General features: G+C 41.2%; 1 protein-coding gene across 2 annotated transcripts in view; it reads left to right on the plus strand.

The window, feature by feature from the left end:
- SMCHD1 (structural maintenance of chromosomes flexible hinge domain containing 1) overlaps positions 1 to 12,507 on the plus strand; it is a 397,862-nt gene extending 385,355 nt beyond the window's left edge. The window contains exons 47-48 of one of the 2 annotated variants that reach the window (XM_088469636.1): positions 4,583 to 4,707; positions 11,558 to 12,507. In XM_088469636.1, coding sequence (XP_088325762.1) covers positions 4,583 to 4,683 — 101 coding nt within the window. In that variant the 3' untranslated portion in view covers positions 4,684 to 4,707; positions 11,558 to 12,507. The other variant, XM_088469637.1, reaches the window with a different exon arrangement.
- Positions 12,508 to 26,275: the final 13,768 nt, after the last annotated feature.

Consider the following 26,275-nt stretch of genomic DNA (forward strand, 5'->3'; position numbering starts at 1 on the left):
ATTTAACTCTGTGGTGTCCGATGCCTGACATAATCACCAATACCCCCAAGGTATCCTGTGGAACCCTATGGACTTCGTAGAAATAGAGATAAGGGTAAGTTCTTACCGTATCTCCTATTTTATATATATATATATATATATATATATATATATATATATATGTGTGTGTGTGTGGATGTGTGTGTATATATAAATATATATATATATATATATATGTGTGTGTGTGTATATATATATGTATATACACACACACACACACACACACACACTACCGTTCAAAAGTTTGGGTCACCCAGACAATTTCGTGTTTCACAGGAAAACTGACGTTTATTTATCAAATGAGTTGAAAAATGAATGGAACATATAGTCAAGACATTGGCAGGGTTAGAAATAATTAATTTTATTTGAAATAATAATTTTGTCCTTAAAACTTTTCATTCGTCAAGGAATGCTCCTTTTGCAGCAATTACAGCATTGCAGACCTTTGGCATTCTAGCTGTTAATTTGTTGAGGTAATATGAAGAAATTTCACGCCGCGCTTCCTGAAGCACCTACCATAAATTGGATTGGCTTGATGGGCACGTCTTGCGTACCATACGGTCAAGCTTCTCCCACAACAGCTCAATAGGGTTGAGATTTGGTGACTGCGTTGGCCACTCCATTACAGACAGAATACCAGCTGCCTGCTTCTTCCCTAAATAGTTGCATAATTTGGGGTTGTGCTTTGGGTCATTGTCCTGTTGGAGGTGGAAATTGGCTCCAATCAAGTGCTGTCCACAGGGTATGGCATGGCGTTGCAAAATGGAGTGATAGCCTTCCTTATTCAAAATCCCTTTTACCTTGTACAAATGTCCCACTTTACCAGCACCAAAGCAGCCCCAGACTATCACATTACCTCCACCATGCTTGACAGATGGCATCAAGCACTCTTCCAGCATCTTTTCACTTGTTCTGCGTCTCACAAATGTTCTTCTGTGTGATCCAAACACTTCAAAATTCTAATCAAATCGTCTGTCCATAACACTTTTTTCCAATCTTCCTCTGTCCAATGTCTGTGTTCTTTTGCCCATATTAATCTTTTCCTTTTTATTGGCCAGTCTCAGATATGGCTTTTTCTTTGCCACTCTGCCTAGAAGGCCAGCATCCCACAGTCGCCTCTTCACAGTAGACGTTGACACTGGCGTTTTGCGGGTACCATTTAATGAAACCGCCAGTTGAGGACTTGTGAGGCGTCTATTTCTCAAACTAGAGACTCTAATGTTCTTGTATTCTTGCACAGTTGTGCACCGGGGCCTCCCACTTCTTTTTCTAGCCTGTTTGTGCTGTTCTCTGAAGGGAGTAGTACACACCGTTGTAGGAAATGTTCAGTTTCTTGGCAACTTCTCGCATGGAATAGCCTTCATTTCTAAGAACAAGAATAGACTGTCGAGTTTCACATGAAAGTTCTCTCTTTCTGGCCATTTGTAGAGTATAGTCGAACCCACAAATGTGATGCTCCAGATAATCAACTAGCTCAAAGGAAGGCCAGTTTTATAGCTAATGAGCAAACCTGTTTTCAGCTGTGCTAACATAATTGCACAAGGGTTTTCAAGGATTTTCTAATCATCCATTCGTCTTCTAACGCGCTTAGCAAACACAATATACCATTAGAAAACTGGAGGGATGGTTGCTGGAAATGGGCCTCTATACACCTACAGTATGTAGATATTCCTTTAAAAACCAGACGTTTGCAGCTAGTACAGTCATTTACCACATTAACAATGTATAGAGTGTATTTCTGATTAATTCAATGTTATCTTCATTGAAAATAACAGTGCTTTTCTTTCAAAAATAAGGACATTTCTAAGTGACCCCAAACTTTTGAACGGTAGTGTATATATAGCAGCAATTGTAGTACAGTACCCAGGTGCCCTCTGTAAATGTGTAGCATACAAGGAAATAACAGGGCACTCCAGGAATTTAATATAACAAAACAGGCTATATTTAAAGTCTAGAAAGCCGACGTTTTGGGGCCACAGCGCCCCTTTGTCAATGTATACAGAACCTGTATACCTTGACAAAGGGGCGCTGTGGGCCCGAAACGTTGGCTTTCTAGACTTTAAATATAGCCTGTTTTGTTATATTAAATTCCCGGAGTGCCGCTGTTAAATATATATATATATATATATATATATATATATTATGTGTATATGTGTATGTATATGTGTGTATATATATATATATATATATATATATATATATCTCTATCTCCACACCGGCGGCACTCTGACTCCAAATAAGCAGCACAGGAAAATGTGATTGCTATCACCAATGTCTCGGAGCGTTTATTCGAGCCCCTTCATCAAGGTGATTCTGAAGTTGGGGTAGGGGCAAGCGGTGTTATTAATCACCTGGTCCCTTTAGGGATAAGAGAACACTTTAATACACCCAAGAGGACGAGGAGATTTACACGAAGGAGAAAACAATGGACGCAGTCGCGGTCAAAGAAGAGTGGGAGACCACCCTTGCAGCGGAGATGACGGTAATTAACATCTCGTCTCATGTACTCACTGACCTGGAGGAAAAGGTTTTATGTCGTGGGTTATTTTATATTCCCACAACTAAATTTGATCCGATGAAATGGGAAGTTGAGAAATATCGCCTCACTAGACAACTCAAACTATATGAGCATTTCAATGGAGCTAAAGCAACACCGAGACCACCTAATTATAAGGAAAATGAAATTCCACATGCATTACGGAAACTTCAGCCCAGATCACTATTTGAGCCGGTGTCCAATAATGCGGCCATTAAAACAAAGGTTGTTCCTTGAATGAAGGGGCTTGAATAAACGCTCCGAAACATTGGTGAATCACATTTTCCTGTGCTGCTTCTTTGGAGTCAGAGTGCCACCGGTGTGGATTTCTATTTGTTGAATATGGGAGTGCCACCTTCGGGGACTTTGTGTGTTATATATATATATATATATAATATATATATATATACACCGAGAGAGAGAGAGAGAGAGAGACTGTTAAAGTTTGAGGACTGGAGTTGAGAACCACTGGTCTAGATGGCTAAGCTTAAAGTGAAGATTAAAGTACATATGTAGATACTGTATGAATGAGTGTTCATTTGCAGGCAGTATTATTACCAGTTATTTATATTATTACCAGTTATTTATATAGCGCACACTTATTCCGCAGCGCTTTACAGAGAGAATATTTTGGCCATTCACATCAGTCCCAGTGGAGCTTACACTCTATATTCCGTATCACACACACACACACATATACACACTAGGGGTAATTTTGCTAGGAGCCAATTAACCTACCAGTATATTTTTGGAGTGTGGGAGGAAACCGGAGTACCCGGAGGAAACCCACGCAAGCACAGTTAGGGCCGTAGTGGGTATCGAACCAACTCCACACAGTTAGGGCCGTAGTGGGTATCGAACCAACGACCTCAGTGCTGTGAAGCAGTAACGCTAACCATTACACCGTCTGTGCTGCAGTAGAAATGTAATTCCAATCAAGAACACTGTTTTATTTGAAAGAGGATTTTTACTTGTGTCTTTTTGTTTGTTTTCAGTTTTCATAGATGGGTCTAGGACAGTCAGTGGGGTCAATCCAAATAGGTGCTTGTGCGAGCCGTTTTCACTGCAAAGAGCAGTTACAATCCAATTCCAAATTCACAATTTTTTCCAGCGGAAACTTGCGTTGTTTTGTGCGCACCCCCCTGAGGGTAAAAATGTTGAGACAAAGTGCAGAACCCATTAGACAGCCCCCCTAATTACTAATTAGGCATTTTGAATTTTCAATTAGCTTAATTGGCCAAATAATTACATGTAATTTTTGCATGTTAAAAAAGTGGCCTCTAATTACCCCTAAATCAACTTTTTTTTGTTAGATTAGGCACCCCAAATTTAAAGTATTTTTAAAATGAAAAATAATTGCTATTTATCATTTTTATTATTTTTTAGAACAAAATTTAAAGTGACCTCAAACTCCAACAAAATCACCTTTTTTTTGCATTTTTCGTTAAAATCGTTGGAGATTAAATGAAAAAAGTTTGCATTTTATCATTTTTTTTTTTAAAAGTACAAATCACCCATGTTACACCATTTAAAAACTTCAAGTACTTTCTTATGCCCACTAACAGCATTCTGTATGATTAACCTTTTTTGGGGTTCAGGATGGTTTCCCCACTTTTTCATGCTTTTCTCCCAAGTCGCATGCTATAGAAAATGTGCACACCCTCCCTGCGAGTAGCGCAAGTTGACATTTCTAATTTGATTGAGGGTATCTCTGGAGCGAGCATCCGCGCGGTGTGCTAGTTTCATGAAACAAACACTTGCAAACTCGTACTTAATTGCATTGACCCCAGTGTATTCTGTTCTGGAACTATAAAAAAGGTGATTCCAAATAGAACATATTGCATAAGTTACAATCAGTGGACCCCAAATATATATGTTGTGGGGCTACTTGACTCCTAGATTGGGCATTTATTTTTCTGGGACAAAATGTAGGTAAAGGGTGTATTATTTCCTTAGTGATGTCTCTCGGCCCAGTATCTTTGTAAATTATGGAATGTCTTTTTCCAGGTATGACTCCAAAAAGACTTGGTAACGGAGTGGAAGAAAAGTCTAATGGTCTTAGAATGTCTGACTGTCCTATTCCTCCTAAACGTGCAAAAAAGACATAGCAAGACAAACAGCCGAAAATAAAGGTACTTTTTATGCTATTACTTGAAAAATAATCAAGTCTTATTAGCTCAAAATTGTGACCTTCCCTGTTGACACTCCTTTGCTTAAAAATTAAGGTCTTTGAATATTGAAACTACAACTTACAGAGGTTTCCTCACTCATCTTTGCTGAAGTCGCGCCAAATAGCCCCTCTTGGCGCACCTGGTCCCGTGAGACTCTGTTAGCAATCTGTCTTCGCTAGTGTTAGGTGTCTTACACGTGATAGGACTAGGATGCACCAGCTGATTAGTTTGATATGTGACACTTGTTTATTTGTGTTTGACTGAGTCTCTCAATCAGCATGCGAAGTGCTACGGTGCAATGGTCAGAGCTTTTTTTCCCCGCCAAGTTGCATTTACAGTTCAGTTGCACACAGATATACAAGTGTCACGTATCAAACTAATCAGCACAGTCTCCTGGCTCATTCTAGTCTTGGCAAAAAAAGACGCACAGCACCTGACTGATCACTCACGCCAAGCATATCGCGCTGCATGCATATTGAGGCAAGATGAGCAAGGAATCATCCGTATGTCCCAAAACAGTGGAGCACAACTTTTAAATAAAAATCTAACATCCACACCCAATGTAAATACACACACACATTTATTGGTAAAAGGCTCTGAAAATTACATAAATAGGCCGCACTAATAATACATCAGTATGGTGAAACGTCTAAACTAAGTAGCACCTTACGAAAATCAGAGGCAGTGGAGTCCACTGATTTGCAAGGTTCGTCATAACATTTTAATACATAAAATATATATATATATATATATATATATATATATATAACCCAGAGAAGGTCCGCACTCGCGACATGTTTAAAACTTATTGCTGGGGTGACCAACCCATATAGGACATAGTCCCATAAATCCAGATATATGAGAGAAAAAAACTCAGGGGTGCACTCACCAGACTTGATGAAAATGTCCTTTAATTAATCCATAGAATACATGGGAACAGCATGTATTCTATGGATTAATTAAAGGACATTTTTTTATCAAGTCTGGTGAGTGCACCCCTAAGTTTTTTCTTATATATATATATATATATATATATATATATATATATATATATATATATATATATATATAATATATAAAAATAAAAACAGAAAACCCAGCACTCACCATGTTTAAACACTCACAATGATGTATAAATAAGTAAATAAATAATGGGGATTTAGTTCATGGATTGATCAATGCATTTAAGCCCGCAGCCCACATCACGGGACCCCACTTTCTCCAGGTCCTACACTATCCGTCACACTGATGGAAACCTGTTAGCTGCTATCACATAGTTTAGACTGAAAAAATGTTACCTGGTTTAAAGCTCACCTGCCAGCTAATGGCTTTTAAAGGTAAGGCAGTCACCTGACATAGCTTCTATCACACTACCAAAAAGACAGCTGACACAGGTTAATATAAATGAGTTTGCACATAGGGTGCATGGGAAAGCTATGATCACAAAAGGTTAATAAAAATTAACCGCATAAACAAAGTCAGAAATCCACTGCACTCGCCACTCCTAGATTTGGGGTGCAGACCTGCACTCGCCATTCCCAGGACTGGGGTGCAAGTGGCCTGTGTGTGTGTGTGTATAGTGTGTGTATGTGTGTGTGTATATATATATATATCAATCAAAAGAGAATCCACAAGACCGGCACTCAATAATGATTCGAAAGTTTTTTGAGTGTACTTGCCTGGGTGCCGTCACTTGGTAGAAAAAACTACTCCCAGCATGTAGAGAAAGAAAAGACTGCGGCACTCAGCAGGACTTCAAAGAAAACATACCCTTGCAGTGATTTACTCCAAAGTTTCAATATCTTTAATATGAGATTTCCCTCAGGGATCAATAAGACAAAGGACAAATGGATACATCGTATCCATTTATTGTCTTTATTATTCGTAATAGTAAGGCACTATTTCCTAGGTGTAGATAGAGCTTTATTCATGGCCCTATTCAAATCCTTTAGTCGATAACCTCTTTGGTGGGATCTGTCCAACATAATTTTCATCTGTTTCTCCACTTTCAATTTATCACTGACAATGCGTCGTAGCCGCAAAAACTGGGAGTATGGTGATTTTAATGTTGCTTAGCTCTGGCTCTTCCCCATTTATGATTATTTTTGTATTTTGATACAGCCGCGATTGGCTATTCTAATATTATACTTATGATGTGTTCGTGTTTTCTCTACTTAGATTAGCAGTTTGGTTTGTGTCACTATAGTTACCTGTACACAGTCCGGATCCATTGGTCGTGCTCCGGGTGGACGCCGCATAATGACGTCACCCCTGCCCGCCCTGTGGTTCGCGTTGACTGCAGAATCCTGAGCACCTGGGTGAGTGTTTGTCCTGTCAGTATAAATAGCTGTATTTGTCATTTGTCTTATTGATCCCTGAGGAAAATCTCATATTAAAGAGATTGAAACGTTGGAGTAAATCACTGCAAGGGTATGTTTTCTTTGAGGTCCTGCTGAGTGCCTCCGTCTTTTCTGTGTGCGTGTGTGTGTGTGTGCGTGTGTGTATATATATATATATATATATATATATAACAAGAAGTGGAGAGGGAGCGCCTCCTAGTGCAATATGATATAACTTTTTTGGACCCTTCACCAATTTCAATCACCTATGTGGTGGAGGTGTACCTTTAACAGTGGAATAATCCACAATTATATCAGAATATGACAATCACTGGTCATTTAGCATTCTTCCTTCCTCATCCAAGCAAGGTGACCCAGTCTTATATATGCCAATCTCAGCAATGCATGCAATCAGAGTAAAGAAAAAAGGACCATAGTGTAATATGTTTACACAAACAATTTAATAACACACAAACAAAATATGGTAAAATGGCCGTACAATGTAAAAGATAAAATAAGCTTATCTGTAGATGATCACATCACAGGTGCCCCGGGCAATGAATCACAGCTAAAACCTCAACGCGTTTCGTCCATTCATAAATCATAGGACTTCATCAGAAGGAAGAATGCTAAATGACCAGTGATTGTCATATGCTGATATAATTGTGGATTATTCCACTGTTAAAGGTACATCTCCCCCACATAGGTGATTGAAATTGGTGAAGGGTCCAAAAAAGTTATATGATATTGCACTAGGAGGCGCTCCCTCTCCACTTCTTGTTTTATAGGTTTTAACTGTTTGAACGACAGCTTTTGGGAGACGGAGCTGCCACCCTGAAGATCTGGGGAGTCCTGCATCACTTATAAGACTCTAAGTGACTTTATCAAGGACTAGCGCCATATACCACTATTTTTCTGCTGATATATATATATATATATATATATATATACCGTATATACTCGAGTATAAGTCGACCCGAATATAAGCCGAGGTACCTAATTTTACCACGAAAAACTGGGAAAACTTATTGACTCGAGTATAAGCCTAGGGTGGGAAATGCAGCAGCTACTGGTAGTAATCCCCCCCTGGTACTGTCCCCAGTAGTAATCCCCCCCTGGTAGTGCCCCCAGTAGTAATCCCCCCCTGGTAGTGCCCCCAGGAGTAATATCCCCCCCTGGTAGTGCCCCCAGTAGTAATACCCCCCTGGTAGTGCCCCCAGTATTAATCCCCCCCCTGGTAGTGCCCCCAGTAGCAATATCCCCCCCTGGTAGTGCCCCCAGTATTAACCCCCCCTGGTAGTGCCCCCAGTAGCAACATCCCCCCCTGGTAGTGCTCCCAGTATTAATCCCCCCCCCTGGTAGTGCCCCCAGTAGCAATATCCCCCCTGGTAGTGCCCCCAGTATTAACCCCCCCTGGTAGTGCCCCCAGTAGCAACATCCCCCCTGGTAGTGCCCCCAGTATTCCCCCCCTCCCTGTTAGTGCCCCCAGTAGCAACATCCCCCCCCTGGTAGTTCCCCCATTATTAATCCCCCCCCCTCTGGTAGTGCCCCCAGTAGCGATATCCCCCCCCTGGTAGTACCCCCCGGTAGTAGCCCCCCCAGTAGAAAGAAATGTAAAAAAAAAAAAAACACTTACCTGTAACCCCGCTTCTGGTCCCGACGCTGCTACAGGCTCCTCCGCCGCTTTGCATAATGGGAGAGACGTCGTCATGACGACGTCTCTCCCATTACCCACTGCGGGAGCCGGAAGATGGCTCCCGCAGTGGGAGCAGCAGCAGCCGCTGAGAGTCTGACAGACTCTCAGCGGCTGCTGATTATACCAAACACATAGCTGCCGGTTCCGGCGGCTGTGTGTTTGGCAGTGTGTAGTGCTGACCGAACTCCTTCCGGTCAGCGCTACACACGCGGTGCAGGCAGTGACACAGTCTGCACCGCGGCCCGCATGGTACGTAACTCAGCAGCGTACCATGCGGGCATGACTCGAGTATAAGCCGAGGGGGTGCTTTTTCAGCACAAAAAATGTGCTGAAAAACTCGGCTTATACTCGAGTATATACGGTATGTGTGTGTGTGTATGTATGTATATATATATATATATATATATATATATATATATATATATATATATATATTAGACACCATTTATATAATTTTTAAATCTCATATGTAATTGAAAAACATTTTTTGCTATTCGAAGAACACACAGCAAAAAAAAACTTTTTTCACCAGCACCTGACGGATCGGGTCAGTTGCTGGTGAAAAAATCATTAATACAAACGAACCAAATAAGAAGTTATTCTTGCTGAAATAATGCAGTACATCAATGTGATTCTGTAGAGAGGTTACCGTGGATATCTGGCAGTGAAATGACTAAATAGTTGTCGGTATACAAGATGGATCGCGAACTCTACAAATTTTTAGCGTGCCCATATGATTTATGTAATCTGTTAAGCAGTGGCATAACTTCATCCCCCCACCCCAAACTTAACAGTGCTACCAGAAAAAAAATATATATATATTATATATATGTGTGGCACTAGAGGTGTATCTGGTCTATCTTATTATTACACTATTTCTACATGCTTTTTAGTCTTTTGACGCCACCATCGCTCGGACCGTTAGCCCCCACATAAAACAATGAAACACACTGGCCTCCGCAGGAAATAAAAACACATACTGTACATTAAGCCCCACAGAATAAAAACATATACATTAGCCCCCACATGAAAAATAAACACATTAGCTCACAGAAATCGGTAAAACACATTGGCCCCCACAAAAAAAAAAAAAAAACATATTGGCCTCCACAGAAAAAAACAAACATATTGACCCCAACAGAAAATAAAAAAAGCACTTTAGACACCGCAGGCAAATATAAAAGACATTGGACCCCACAGGAAAAAAAAAATAAAACACGCAAATTGGCCTGGATAGTGTGGATAATGTATGTCCCTGGGTTGGGGGGCTGTGTCTAGAGCGCCGAGAGGAGGTAGGGTAGGGAGTGTATGTCCCTAGCTATGGGGATGGGGGTATCGTAGGGTGGATAGTGTATGTAACCGGGGCTGGGGGTGTGGTAGTCAGTGCACATCTCTGGGGCCAGGGAGGGTACTGTATACATAGGGGGTCTGGGGTAGGACGGGTTACAGGTATGTCCTGTAGGCGGAGGTAGTGGTTTGGGTGGGCCAGGAGGCAGGGTTGGTTAGCCTATTATCCCCCAACAGAGCCAGCACTTGGTGCACAAGCTCCATACACTTCGAGGCGGCTGGGGGCAGTAGGGGAGTAGTAGAAGCGGGAAATGGGCAGGATGGGATTAGTAGTGAGAAGCAGGGAGCAGGATGGGAGGAGTAGTGGGAAGCAGGGGGCAGGATAGGAGGAGTAGTGGGAAGCAGGGGGCAGGATAAGAGGAGTAGGGGGAAGGATGGGGAGGGGTAGGAGAAGTAGTGAGAAGCAGGGAGCAGGATAGGAGGAGTAGTGAGAAGCATGGGGCAGGATAGGAGGAGTTGTAGGAAGCAGGGGGCAGGATAGGAGGAGTATTGGAAAGCAGGGGGCAGGATAGGAGGAGTAGTGAGAAGCAGGGGGCAGGATAGGAGGAGTAGTGGGAAGCAGGGGTCAGAAGGAGTAGTGAGAAGGGACTCACTGGGAAGAAGTCCTCTATGCAACTTCCGGGTCCTGGCCAGTGGTTCACTGTTCTGGGGAGAAGTAAGAGGCGTCTCCTGACTGCTGAGTGCTAACTCCAGGGCAGCAGCAGGGAGACACTGCCGGCCGCCGGGGACTGGCCGCTGACATCACGAACCACTGCTCTTTAGGAGGCTGGCGTCATGTTCTTATTCCTGCCACTGGTGCACACTGCACAGGCAGCAGAAGGAGAAGTGCAGCCGACTCCATTGTCTCCCACAGTTCCGCCACTGCTGTTAAGTGCAGGTTTATCCAAATTCCTCCATAAGCTATGAGCTAGTGCCAAATGTGAGGAGGCAGAAATATTTACCTTGCCCAGAGTGTACGTTAAGGTTAATATGAAAACTATCTTTAGACATAATACAACTAGCAAACTACATTCAACACATTAGAGAAGCACTATAGAAACCAGAGTATACCAATTCTCCTTTTCTAATTTATCAGCCAGTAACCCTCCTACAGTATGCTGACCATCCCTCTCAGAATGGTATCACAGCCTCCTCCGTATAGAAGCCAGTCTACATCTACAGTGTACCCCATGCACTGCTGCATGCTGCTCCCAATACCTGTACTGATGCAGGAGCACCAACTCTAATGTAACCAGCAACTGGTCATGGCTTCAACTGGCACTTAACAATAAGGACCTGCTAGCGCACACAAATCTTATCTTGATCAAAATGTTTTGTTCCCCTTACATATTTACGAAAATTAATTTTGTCTTTTCATTGTTTTCCAAAAGTAACATACAAATATTTAAATTACTTCTAGCTTACTTTATTTAATTTTTATTCCACACAGTTGAAAAACTATTATATTGATAAGTCAGATGTAACACCTTACACGAAAATGAGAGAACATCACAACAAAAAGATTTAACTTGTGTAAAGGAGAAATACCTTTCTGAAATTTATTCGTTAAAATGCAACTATTTCTGCTGGCAGCACGTTCATCGTCACACATTTTCATTGATGCCACGGTTCTGTATTATGTACTGTCTAGAAATGTTCTTTTATTCATTAAAGGACTCATGTCTATCTTTTTTTGGAAATTAAATATGGGGTGTATTTTGTAATAACAAGTGTCTGCACAACTTTGACAAAAAGTGTTACAGCTGAAGACTTGCCCCTTCCTAGGGATAGCAGCAGTCCTCTACAAACATGCTTGATACAGTTATTTTATGCTAGTGCCATGCAGATAAGCTAGGCATGGGGTTGATGATGTCTAATAAAAAAAAGTCCACAAATGTAGACTATTCCTTTAGAATACTTTAAGAACACACATTTTACTATAGCTATTATCCTGCAGGAGTGTGTTTACTGATTGCAGTGGAACTTGCAATATTTCTGGAGGGTTTTTCCTGTATATTTTGCATATTCACTCCAGGGTAGTTAAAACATTTGAGATGATTCTTTAATTTAAGCACCTAAAATCCTGCTTTACTGTTTTACATATTTTTTACATTACTTTGTGGACATTTGTTTTAATGAATTGTTAATTGTTTTATTATAGTACTTAATACTGTTCTAATAAAAGTGCTCACATTTTGTGTTCATTATTGTTTTTGAAATATTCTGCATTACATTATTAGAATTATTAGTACATTTTTTCAGCGTTTAACTTATTGTTAAATATGTCCTGGTTTATAAAAATGTTGATACAAGTGTCTCAAATTTCAAAGACAACTGTCTCTTACAGAATTATTTTTTTAGTTTTCAAAGGATATTGTATAATAAAAAAAAAGTTGAATCTGTTTGTTTGTTTTGGGCTTGTTTTCCATTAAAGTAAATGTCTTACTTTGTATTTGCCTGTGTTGATGATTATCTGTTACAAAATATTAAACTTTTTAAATAAAGTGAAATGCGGGCTCTTCATAAATTTTATGAATACTTCATCCAACTTTACTAATTCTGTGTACTAAAAATAGCAATTTGGCTCAACATTGGTAAAATTATTACAAAGGAAAGGAAAAAAATGGACTGGAGTGCCAGAAAGACATTCAATTATATTCTTAACTACAGAAACACAAATAAGAACTATGAATGATGGGATATAAAAAAAACAAAATTTAATACAAACAACTTGTTTAGAACTTAACAAGAACAATGTTCATTTAAAAAAAAAATCAATAAAACAAATAATGCTAAATTCGATTTACCGTATATACTCGAGTATAAGCCGACCCGAATATAAGCCGAGGTACCTACTTTTACCACAAAAAACTGGGAAAACTTATTGACTCGAGTATAAGCCTAGTGTGGGAAATGGCAGCAGCTGGTAGTGCCCCCAGTAGTAATTCCCCCTGGTTGTGCCCCCAGTAGTAATCCCTCCTGGTAGTGCCCCCAGTGGTAATCCCCCCTTTCAGTGCCTCCAGTAGTAATCCCCCCCTGGTAGTACCCCCAGTGGTAATCCCCCCTTTTAGTGCCACCTGTAGTAATCCCCCCCTGGTAGTGCCCCCTGTAGTAATCCTCCCCTGGTAGTTCCCCCAGTGGTAATCCCCCCTTTTAGTGCCCCCTGTAGTAATCCCCCCTGTAGTAATCCCCTCCTGGTAGTGCCCCCTGTAGTAATCCCCCCCTGGTAGTTCCCCCAGTGGTAATCGCCCCCTGGTAGTGCCCCCTGTAGTAATCGCCCCCTGGTAGTGCCCCCTGTAGTCTCCCCCCCCCCCCCTAGTAGAGAGAGACGTGATAAGAATAAAAAAAAAGAAACACTTACCTGAAACTCCTGGTCCCGCCGCTGTACGCTCCTCCGGCCGCTTTGCATGGGAGAGACGTCGTCATGACGATGTCTCCCATCACCCACTGCGGGAGCCGGAAGATGGCTCCCGCAGTGGGAGCAGCCGCTGAGAGTCCGTCCTCTCAGCGGCTGCTGATTACAGCAAACACACAGCTGCCGGCTCCGGCGGCTGTGTGTTTGCAAGTGTGTAGCGCTGACCGGCTACACTTCACTCGAGTATAAGCCGAGGGGGTACTTTTTCAGCACATTTTTTGTGCTGAAAAACTCGACTTGTACTCGAGTATATACGGTAAATACACAGATGGACTAAACTTATTTATTGCGCTGACTTCAAATATGTGCTATAGTTATGTCTGACTTCTGGATTATGGTCTGAAAGAAATATCCATAAAGTGGTGATTCTGACAGATGTTTGATAGAAACAAATCCGTTCTACTTCATGTGTAACAATATGCAACAAATTTTTCAGTCAGAAAGAAATACACTTATGCGCATAAGTGTATCAGACCCAATCCGTAATGATTCACTCATAATAATGTAAAGCCACATACTGGCAATGCAAGATAGATAACTTGAACATATTCGTTACATACTGTACAACACTGTTTTGGTCCAATGCTACAGTACATTGAAATCCTGATTCTCTAATACAAAACAATAGTTTTAAACAGACCTGATGCTGACCTGGCAAACAATATTAATTACAGTCTTGTAAAAGGCTCTTCTAGGCTGCCCTTTCAGTTTAAACAAGGTAGGCTAGAGTAGCAAATATCAAAATGACTGACGATACCAAGATGTTAGAGTCTGGTTTCTAGGGTTATCACGGTATCTAGGGGGGAGGGTATTGGGCACACAGGCAAAGAGACGTAGGAAAGACACAACAATATCTTTATTTTATTGCACACAATAAAACACAATTCAACAGCACTAAACTCGATAACTAACAAGCACCCAGGTAGGTCTTGGAGGTTGGCTATAGGAGACCGGCAGTCGGGATGCCAGCTGTCAAAAAGACCGACAGCTGCATCCCGATGCTCAGAATCCCGATTGGCTAGGTAAGTATCCTAATCCTCCCCCCGTCACCCCTAACCCTCCCTTCCGGCATCCTAACCCTCCCTTCTGGCACCCTAACCCTGTATATATATGTATGTGAGTGTGTATATATATATATATATATATAATATATATATTATATCCCTTCCCGATCTCCTGGGAAAAGGCCTGGCAAAGTTAGGCTCAAAAGCACGTCACTTACCACTCCCCCGTCCAGCAACAGTAATGATCCAGATGTTCCGGAATACTGACTAGCGGTGAACACTAGCTTGCAGTGTAACTGCAATACACCACCTGTGGTGGCAGAGTAGAAAGTGGCATAGCGTGGTATGTCTCCAGCAATGATCAAACAGTGGGGTATTGGTGTTCCCACACACTCAGGTGCCTCTCGCCGTTAGGATATCCCACAGGGGATACGGATGTTAAGCTGTTATTTTGCTGTATGCGGATGAAGTGGGATGAGCCATGATATGAGTGAATCACGGCTATATGGATATTCGCTGTGCAATCTCTGAGTCCCAGGAACACTGCAGATTCCAGTAGTGGATCTTACCTTTTAAAAAAAAAAAAACTTGTGAGAGGGGAGAAACGCGTTAAAGGAAGCTACTGGAATCTGCAGTGTTCCTGGGACTATCCCTAGCCAGTATTCCGGGACATCTGGATCATTACTGTTGCATATATATATATATATATATATGCGGATTGTGATATCTCTAGCCAGGAGTGCTTCCATGCATTCCTATCCAAATTAACAGGACTTAAATATCTTGTTCGTGTGCTGCATTTTAAAGGAATTGTTTTCAGCTGGGACAATTAAATCAATTGGATTTATATATCTTTCCATCTCACAATGGTGCATTGATTAATATAAACCTTTTTGCTGATAAGTAAACTTTGTATCTATCATTCTAGGAACTGTAGTTCTTTTTTAATGTGTATAACCTATTGTTGCAAATAAAATTGTGAATGACAGCTCTGGAGTTCATACCTGTATACAAAGTGGATACAAGCGCAGACATATACACATTTTCTCATTTCGGCTTTTTGAGGGGGTTTCTGGCAGTATACCCTATATGTCAGCTGCTGGAAATCCACTAATGATCCTTGGATGAAAGAGCGCACCACTGTATTATTAAATTGTCACTATATACCTTTATGGAGTACTTTCAGCAGGGCTTAGAAATATCACAGGATAACATCCCATGCGCACTGTGGTGCTGATAATACTTTAGGCAGTTCCTGATCCCTTCAGACTGGTTGACTTGTAATTCAGAAGGATATCAGGTGCTCTGAAATGTTATCCTTTGCTTCTAGCTGTTCCCAGCCTCACATCCAACTTATTTGCTCACATGACAGGTGTCTGGGTGCCAGATGTAGGATACTAAGCTTTTTGAGGTGTTGCTCTGGTGGGAGACAGAGTTTATGTAACATGTTATAAAATGCACTACAGGTAGTTGAATTGCCAATTCACACACACTCTAGCTAGAACCCACAAGTTGGTCTGTCCATATCCATAACTCCATTTGTTGTCCAGATAAGATTTGGAACACCCCTTTTTTAACCCCCTCCTCCTCCTATTTCAGAGTAACTTGGTTTACCCACATTTCAAAGGCTGAGTGTGTTCAACTACCCAAGACATGCGTTTATCAGAGTGAAACCGCACAACAAGGGTGGTACTGTATATATATCTTATAAAATAGTCCCTGTTGTGACAAAACAGTTTTTCGTGGAGATGCTGTAGGGTGAAACAGATACAAAATAGGAGCTCAAACTAGTTCAGAATTTGCTATTTAATTTGAATTATTTTTAATGCATAAACAATCAATTGGAAAACAATGTAAATGAATAAAACATTCAGAATAGGCTGTAAAAACAGTTGAACATTAATGACTACTGTCACTTTAACAGTTATTCATTTTGGAAAGAACAACAGTGAACTGTATTTGCAGGAAGTGCTTAATGCTACTTCAGAATAAAGAGTAGCATGTCTACTACTGTCTGTTGTGCCGGATTCTAAAGTGGCCGCTCAGGTAAGTCCTGTTCAAGTTCTTTATAGATCACCATTGTACAAGTCAATTTTTGGTGAGGAATGGTGTCAGGTACTTGTTTGCAATTTTTCTGTCAGAAATGTGTATTTCTGTCTGTGAGACAGTGATGTGCTGCTCTTCTGTAAGCAGTGTCTCTGTGAGAGATGTTATTGTTTACACTGGAGTGATACAGCTGTTGGTTTGTGATGAGGTTTTGATTACAGTGAAAAGTAGATCAGGCGTGAGGTGTGCGGTTGTTGGGAAATAATGCAGTCATGTGATCTAGTCTAGTGTCCAGTCATGTTGTTGGTATTTGTCTCTCTATAATACACCATTTTATACATAATGGTATAAATACACACGTGTGTGTGTGTGTGTATATATATATATATATATATACACACAGGCGCGTCTTTACAATGAGTACAAGGTGAGCAGCGCACACCCTGCACCAATAATTAATTATACTTACCTTTCCACAGATTTTGGTGATTTTTGGACCAGCGCTGTAAAGCAGCAAAAAAAATCACTGGAAAAGTGGCGGCATTTTCCCGGGGACTCGCGCATGCACAGTAGATTCTGGTATGAAGCCAGAATCTACTGCGCTGACAGAGAGGGGGCTCAAACAGAGGCTGTACACATGCCCCCTCCTCTCTTAAAATGCCTATATATATATATATATATATATATATATATATAATATTTATTGTGGCAGGGTCAGCATAAATCCACATGAAGTGAATGTGGTATGTCCAGATATCTCAAGTTTGGCAGTGTAAAAGCAGCAGGACTAAAGGATCCAGTTCAGGTGTTTCCTCAATCAGTTGTCATCTAATTAAGCTGAATCTGTAATCAGCCTTTAAGAATGTGTGCAGAGCACAGAATGGTGCCTCTGATGGTGACTAGCATCCAGAAGGGGGTGTGGGATGTCAGGGCTACTGTTCCTGTGATATGAACTGCTGCTGCTATGCTGATGTACTGATATGACTGTGCAACTATGAGCTGATGTGAACCTATACTGCTTTAACATATGCTGTTTGGAGAACTGCCTAAATAATCTGAATTGCAAGTCTGGTGTATGAAGCTGTAACCTGCCTGTGCTGGTACTAAAGAGTGTTGGACTTTTATCTGGTATATGTGATTTCTTGTCACAAAATATATATATATATTTATTGCCCCATCATCAAGGTCAGAGGATATACACATTATGAGCAAATTTATACTCGCATATCACCTTGTGAGATTCGCGCCTCCTGGTGTCCGGGTACGGGTCGCTGTCTGATGACGTCTGGCCACCTGACCATCATATCGGCGTCTGAAACAGACGTGTCAACGCTGGACGAAGGGGAGCAGTAGGCGTCCCCGTTACCCAGGCAATGTGGAGCAGTGAGTCTATACAAATATAAAAACAGAATACACTAATGACAAATGAATACATAGATTTAAACATTAAAGAGGCACAGTGAATGCAGAATATTGTAATCTAATATAAAACAATTAGTAAGCAGAGAAAGTCACATTAAACAAGTCAAGGCATACACATAGAAAACGGGAAGCATCTAGTGAATAATAAACAGTGACTAGATAGATGATGTTGTAATTAGATCATAACAGTATACAGCACAAAACTAAATACAAAATAAGAAAAACGAGTAATAAACGATCAGGCAACTCTAGTATATGCACCAAAGCCACACAGAAGTTTATGCCCATAAGAGGTTACTGAAGGAAACAATATAGACAAAGGTTCTCATGGAGACCTCTTGGTGCCAGTGCAACCACTCTAAAAAACCAGCGCAATTCGCACTGTAACAACATACGTGATTTATCACCTCCACGCTGGGGTTTAGGTGAGCAATGATCATATAGCGTAACATTGAGAGATTGTGTCCAAAGATGGCGAAATATCGTGCCACCGGATGGTCATTGCCGCCCTTGGCTCTGGCAGCCCGAATGACCGACCGGTGTAGCACCATTCGCTCTCTTTCAGGGGGTATTCAATATGGGAGCGATAAGTCCGTTTTTGCGTTAATATCGGAGCTATGATGTCATTATCGGAGGTTTTACTTTTACACCTTATTCAATATCAAAGACTTATCGCAGTTTTGAAAAGTCGAAGATAAAAAACGGGGATAAGTTTTCACCATTGAATAGGTGTCTCAAAAAAGTGCAGAATTGGAGTTTAGGGGTGCAGGCTTAAAAAAAATAGCCTGCACCCTTCAGAATGACCCCTTGAAACGATCTGTGTCAAAAAAAAAAAATCGGGACACCCCAAAAAAAGCACTTTGAATTTGGGGGCCAAAAAAAAAAATGTTAGGGAACAAAGTTAAAAAATAGCGAACTTGACTCTGGGGGGGTCCCCAAGTATACCCCAGGTGTTTTTTTCATTGCAGCTCCTTGCGCAAGTGGGTTTTTCATGATTTTTTCAAGTCTGTTTAGCAACTTTAAAATATGCTGACCCCCATTTTCAAGTACCCCAAATTTGCTGGGCATAGTTATTTTTCCCCAAAAAAAAATCTAAATGCTCTTCTACACCACTTTCTTCAAGTCGCATTTATGCACTTGCCGCGGCTATTAGAAACCCCGACTTCCTTCAGGAGTTAAAAATGGGGGTACCCATAGTGATCCCCCATGTCTAGACATCATTAGGGGGGTCCCTAGAATATTTCCCGAAAATTCCCGTTTTTGTTAACCTGTAAAAAAAAATGTGTAAAAATTTTGAAAAAAAATGACATAAGGTCCCCCCCAAAAGCCAGTGGTGGTTTCTAAAAATACGCCGAACAAAATGTGTAGGGTTCCACCGTATTTTTGAAACCAGAACCAGGCTGCAGGGACTATATATATATATAGGGGGCAAAAACGATGTGGGGTACCCCCTATATTTAAGACCAGCACCAGACCCAACCGACCGGGGTGTAATGCCACAGCCCGGAGACCCAATCACCGGGGCTCCAGGTCCAAAGCATTACACCCCAAGTCGGTCAGCGCAAGCCGGTGATCTCGGGGGGTCGGGGACCCCAAAAAAGGGTCCCCCCTCTCCCGAGCACCACAGGCTTACGCTGAAGCCTGGGGCTCTTCCCCATACCCCTTGCTTGGTGGGTATGGGGGTAATAGGGGGGCCAAATAATGTAACACTATTGTATTTTACAGTGGAACTACAAGTTCCAGCATGCCTGCCATTTAGCACTTGTGGAACTACAAGTGCCAGCAGACATGCGACACCTGTAATTTCACTGTAAAATAAATAGTTAAAAAAAGACAAAACACACACACCGTGACTAGTATAAGTTTATTACATACACCTACCCATTCACACATACTTACCTATACCAGAAGTTTCTGTCCCCTTCTCCAGTAGAGATCCATCAAATTTGGCCCTGTAAGGAAGATTTCATACTCACCTACATCCAGCGCTGGTCTCCGCAGTAATCCATGGGATTAAAAACCAAAAAAAATGAGTTACCCGATCCACGCTACAAGCTATCTGTATGTGTGTTGTCACACATACAGATAGCTCCCGAATGGCCGCTGCCGGGACTTCACGGGGCATTGCAGTCTCATCAGCCAATCAGCGTCAGCGCACACTGTAGAGCGCCCGCTGATTGGCTCAGGCAACTGACAGTTCCCACGTAGGCTGATTCACCTTCAGAGTAAGCCTGTGGTGCTCGGGAAAGGGGGGACCCTTTTTTGGGGGGGTCCCCGACTCCCCCGAGATCACAGGCTTGCGCTGACCGACGGGGTGTAATGCTTTGGACCTGGAGCCCCGGTGATTGGGTTCCGGGCTGTGGCATTACACCCTGGTCGGTTGGGTCTGGTGCTGGTCTTAAATATAGGGGGTACCCCACGTCGTTTTTGCCCCCTATATTTAAAACCAGCACTAGTCCCTGCTGCCTGGTGTTGGTTTCTAACATACGGTGGAACCCTACACATTTTGTTCCCCGTATTTTTAGAAACCAACACTGGCTGGCAAGCCTGGGGCTGGTTTGGCTTTTGGGGGGTACCCTTATGTCATTTTTTTTGTAATTTTTTACTAATTTTTTTACAGGTTAACTAAAACGGGAATTTTCTGGAAATATTCTAGGGACCCCCCTAAAGATGTCTAGACATGGGGGATCACTATGGGTACCCCCATTTTTAACTCCTGAAGGAAGTCGGGGTTTCTAATAGCCGCGGCAGGAAAAAACACCTTGCAAAGCTATTTAAAAACCTGACTTTCTTTTGCAGGCAAAAACGGGGTTACCCATAGTGATGCCCCATGTCTGGACATCTTTAGGGGGTCCCTGGCATATTTCCCGAAAATTCCCATTTTTTTCCTTAATTGGGGTCAAGAGTAATTTTTTTAAAAACAGGGATCATTTTTCACCACTGAATAGGTGTCGAAAAAAAGTACAGAATTGGGGTTTAGGGGTGCAGGCTTAAAAAAAATAGCCTGCACCCCTGGGAATGACATTTAAAAAAGAACTGTCAAAAAAATAAAAAATAAAAATAGGGACACCCCAAAAAATTTAGTAAAAAATTGGGGTAAAAAAAAGGGAAAAAATTGTTTAACAATAGGGAAATAGGTTCAGGACTATTCTGTATGTATGCGGCAGGTATTTTGAAGAATAGATTTATAGCGGCAGGTGCACAAATGCACAATTTTTAAAAACTTACTTTAGGGACTTAACAATATGCTAGTACCCATTTTCATGTACCCCAAATTTGATGGGACTGCTTAAAAAAATGAAAAAAATAACCTAAATGCTCTTCTGCATCACTTCTTCAATGTCGGGAAAAAAACACCTGCTGCAGCTATTTAAATCCCCGACTTTCAATTAAAGGCTAAAACAGGGGTACCCATAGTGTTCCCCCATGTTTTTACAACTTTAGGGGGTCTTACAATTATTTTAAGGAAAAATTCGTAACTTTACGCAAATCCAACTTCGGAGTTTCCCGTTTTCGTTAACATTATATTGAATACGTGGATAAGCGGGAGCGCGCCCGATACTTTAACGCAGGTAAAAACTCCGATATGAAATGTTAACTTCGACAGTGAAGTTAACGTTTCATATTGAATACCCCTGTTTGAGTCTTATTAGTTTTCCCCACGTATATAAGACAGCAGAGGCAAGTAATTACATGAACAATAAATTTGGTGGTACATGTAACACGATGGCGAATATTAAACTTGCGTCCGCTATACAGATGGTGAAAGGTGTTGCCCAAAGTCAGGGAACGGCACGTAAGACAGTTGAGGCATCTGAAACAACCCAACTTGCGTCGTAAAAGGTGATTCTACTGTTCACTGTCAACTCTACGCATATCCTTAACTACCCAGTTGTGTATATTGCGTCTGTGGGTGTAGCATGGCATAATACGGGTATTATGTAAATTCAAATCAGGATCTGTGCCCACAGTGGGCCACAATGTCCTGGAAGAGTTCCTAATGCTATCACTATCGGTATGAAAGTGATTGACCCAGGGCAATCTACGTTGAATGGTTTCCCTAGGTTTTCTAGATTTCAATAACTCCAATTTGGGTATGGCAAGAGCTCGTTTCCTAGCCTGCAATAAGACATCTTCAGCATAATCTCTATTATGAAATTTTGTGTTCCATCTGCTCCGAAGCAGTAGCTTCATTGATACATATTCTACAGGTCCGAATGAATTGCGAATACAGTAAACCGTATTTTAATGGTCTGGGATGACAACTCCCGTAATGTAAAATGGTGTTCCTATCAGTGGGTTAGTTGAATAATTGGGTAACCAGTCTACCCTCGACCAATCTGAGATTAACATCCAGATAATTAACAGTAAATTTGTCAATATTGAATGTGAATTTTATGGGACTCATGGATTGGTTATGTTGTTCCATAAAGCTGAGAAATTGAAACCCCAAATCAGAAAGTGAAAACCCAAATCTGAAAGATATCATCTATATATCTGGCATAGAAAAAGATACTGCCAGATACATAGACATCCTGGAAAAATATTTAATGTTCTGCTTGAAACATATTGTCATTGGTGTAGGATGGGGCCACATTCGACCCCATCGCTCCACCAATGAGCTGCAGGAACAATTTGTCATTATGTCTAAAAAAATGTTTTATTAAGTATCATTTCTAACAAGTCAATTATTAGATTAATGTCAGGACCTTTATAAACAGCACTCTCCATGATTAATGTTCTCACAGCAAGGAGACATTCCGTGTTAGGAATCACCGTATACAAGCTACTTGTATCAATACTGCACAAGTAGCTACCAGCTGGTATTACAGGTAGATTATAAATTTTGTTCAAAAACATCGTAGTATCAAGGAGAAATCTAGGATTCTCCTTGATACATGGTTGTAGTACACTATCCAAATAAACGGATAACGCCTAGAACAACAACCCCCTGGCCAATATAATTGGTCGACCAGGGGGTTTGTCCAGGCGTTTATGTATCTTAGGTAAAGTATATATCAGAGCTTTAATAGGATATTTTGGAATGATTGCCACACTGAGTTTGTTAGAGATAGCCCCTTCAGCAACTGCAAGATGTAATCTATCGTGCAGTTTGGTAAATATCTCGGTGGGATCACTAGATAACAACCTATTTACTGTTTCATCAGCCAAATGTCTATTTCTAACATGTAATCAGAGGTGTTCTGTACGACGATTGCCCTGCCTTTATCTGAAGGGCGAAATACCACATCATTATATTCTGATAGATCACGGAGGGCCGTCCATTCACCCACAGAATAATTATTATGTCTTCTGATGTTGAAGACCATTGCCCCCAAGAGAAGGCGGAAATTCACTCGCAGGGGCAGACAATGGAGATGACAATATTTCCTCATGGGTTCTCACAGATCTAGCGGAGAGGGTTCTCAATCGTGGTCTATCATATGTTCCCACCACTAAATTCGACCCACTGCAATGGGTAATTGAAAAATATTGTCTAAATAGACAACTGAAACTTCATGAGATGTACAGTGAAGTGAAAGCGATACCACGACCTCCTCAATCCCTGGATAGTGAGATTCCGGACTCACTACTCAAGATATTGCCCAGATCTCAATTTGAGCTAATCTCTAATAATACGGCTATAAAGACCTTTACTCGTATGTTTGACCAGGAGGTTAAACAGCTTTCTGTCAACACAGATAACATCAGAAAACACAGTAATTTATCTGTGGGTGAATGGAGGGCCCTCCATGATCTTATGAGAATATAATGATGTGGTATTTCGACCCGCAGATAAAGGCGGGGAAATTGACGTACAGGACACCTCTGATTACATGTTAGAAATAGACAATTGGCTGATGAAACGGTATAGGTTGTTATCTAGTGATCCCACTGAGATATCTACCAAATAACTGCGTGATGGATTACATCTTGCAGTTGCTGAAGGGGTTATCTCTAGCAAACTCAGTGAGGCACTCATTCCAAAATATCCTATTAAAGCTCTGATATCTAAGATACATAAACGCCTGGACAACACCCCTGGTCGGCCAGGGGGTCGTTGTTCCAGGCGTTATCAGTTTATTTGGATAGTGTACTACAACCATGTATCAAGGAGCATCCTAGACTTCTCCTTGATACTACAATGTTTTTGAACAAAATTTATAATTACCTGTAATACCAACTGGTAGCTGCTTGTGCAGTATTGATACAAGTAGCTTGTACATGGTGATACCTAGCATGGAAGGTCATCTTGCAGTGAGAAGATTAATCATGGAGGGTGCTGTTTATAATGGTTCTGACATTAATCTAATAATTTACTTGTTAGAAATGATACTTACTAAAAACAAATTTATGCATAAGGAAAACTTGTTCGTGCAGCTCATTGGCTAAGCGATGGGGTCGAATGTGGCCCCAACCTACGCCAATGCTTATATGTTTCAAACAGAACATTAAATATTTTTCCAGGATGTCTATGTATCTGGCAGAATCTTTTTCTATGCCAGATATATAGACGATATCTTTCTGATTTGGGTTGGCACTGAGTAGGAATTTCTCAGCTTTATGGAACCAGTCCATGAGTCCCATAAAATTCACATTGACAATATTGACAAATTTACTGTTAATTATCTGGATGTTAATCTCAGATTGGTCAAGGGTACCTGTTACCCAATTATTCAACAAACCCACTGATAGGAACACCATTTTACATTATGGGAGTTGTCATCCCAGACCATTATAATACAGTTTACTGTATTCACAATTCATTCGGGCCCGTAGAATATGTAGCAATGAAGCTACTGCTTTGGAGCAGATGGAACTCATGTACACAAAATTTCGGAATAGAGGTTATGCTGAAGAAGTCTTATTGCAGGCTAGGAACAAAGCTCTTGCCATACCCAAATCGGAGTTATTGAAACCTAGAAAACCATTGAACATAGATTGCCCTGGGTCAATCACTTTCATACCGATAGTGATAGCATTAGGAACTCTTCCAGGACATTGTGGCCCATTGTGGGCACAGATCCTGATTTGAATTTACATAATACCCGTATTATGCCATGCTACACCCGGGGACGCAAACTACACAACTGGGTAGTTTAGACGGATATGAGTAAAGTTGACAGCGAACAGTCGCATAGTTTTTTATGTCCCAAGTTGTGTTGTTTCAGATGCCTCAACTGTCTTACATGTCATTCCTTGACTGTGGGCGACACCTTTCACCATCCGTATAGCGGACGCAAGTTTAATATTCGCCATCATGTTACATGTCCATTGCCACCAAATTTATTGTTTATAGAATTACTTGCCCCTGCGGTCTTATATAAATGGGGAAAACTGATAGGACTCTAAGAAAGCGAATGGAGCTACACCGGTCGGCCATTCGGGCACGACATTTCGCCATCTGTGGACACAATCTCGCAATGTTATGCTATATGATCATTGATCACATACCTAAACCTCTGCGTGGAGGTGATAGATCACATATGTTGCTCCAGTGCGAATTGCGCTGGGTTTTTAGAGTGGATGCACTGGTACCAAGAGGTCTCAATGAGAACCTCGGTCTATATTGTTTCCTTTAGTAACCTCTTATGGGCATACATTTCTGTGTGTCTCTGGTGTGTATACTAGAGAGTTGCCTCATAGCTTATTACTCATTTTTCTTATTTTGTATTTTACATTTAGTTTTGTGTTATATACTATTATGATCTAACTACAACATCATCTATCTAGTCACTGTTTATTATTCACTAGATGCTTCCCGTTTTCTATATGTGTATGCCTTGACTTATGCAATGTGATTTTCTCTCTGCTTATCAATTGTTTTATATTAGATTACAATATTCTGCATTTAATGTTTAAATCTTCAGTATGTATTCATTCGTCATTAGTGTATTCTCTGTTTTTATATATGTATAGACTCGCTGCTTCACATTGCCTGGGTAACGGGGATGCCTACTGCGGGTGGCTCCCCTCCGTCCAGCGCTGATGCATGTTTCAGACGCCGATGTGATGGTCAGGTGGCCAGATGCTATCAGGCGGCGACCCGTTCCCGGACACTGGGAGATGCGAATCTCACAAGGTGATATGGAAGTATAAATTTGATCATAATATGTGTATATCCTTTGACCTTGATGATGGGGCAATAAATGGTTCCGAAACGTTGGTGATTTGTTCACATATGCATTGTTTTATTTTTTGGAGTGCCGCCTGATTGAATTTATATTTGGGGACAATTGATGTTGTCTCTCACTGGAGGGCACCTGCATTATTGAGAGCG

This window comes from Taudactylus pleione, unplaced genomic scaffold (genome assembly GCF_031769625.1).
Source record: "Taudactylus pleione unplaced genomic scaffold, aTauple2 ptg000093l, whole genome shotgun sequence".
Lineage (NCBI taxonomy): Eukaryota > Metazoa > Chordata > Amphibia > Anura > Myobatrachidae > Taudactylus > Taudactylus pleione.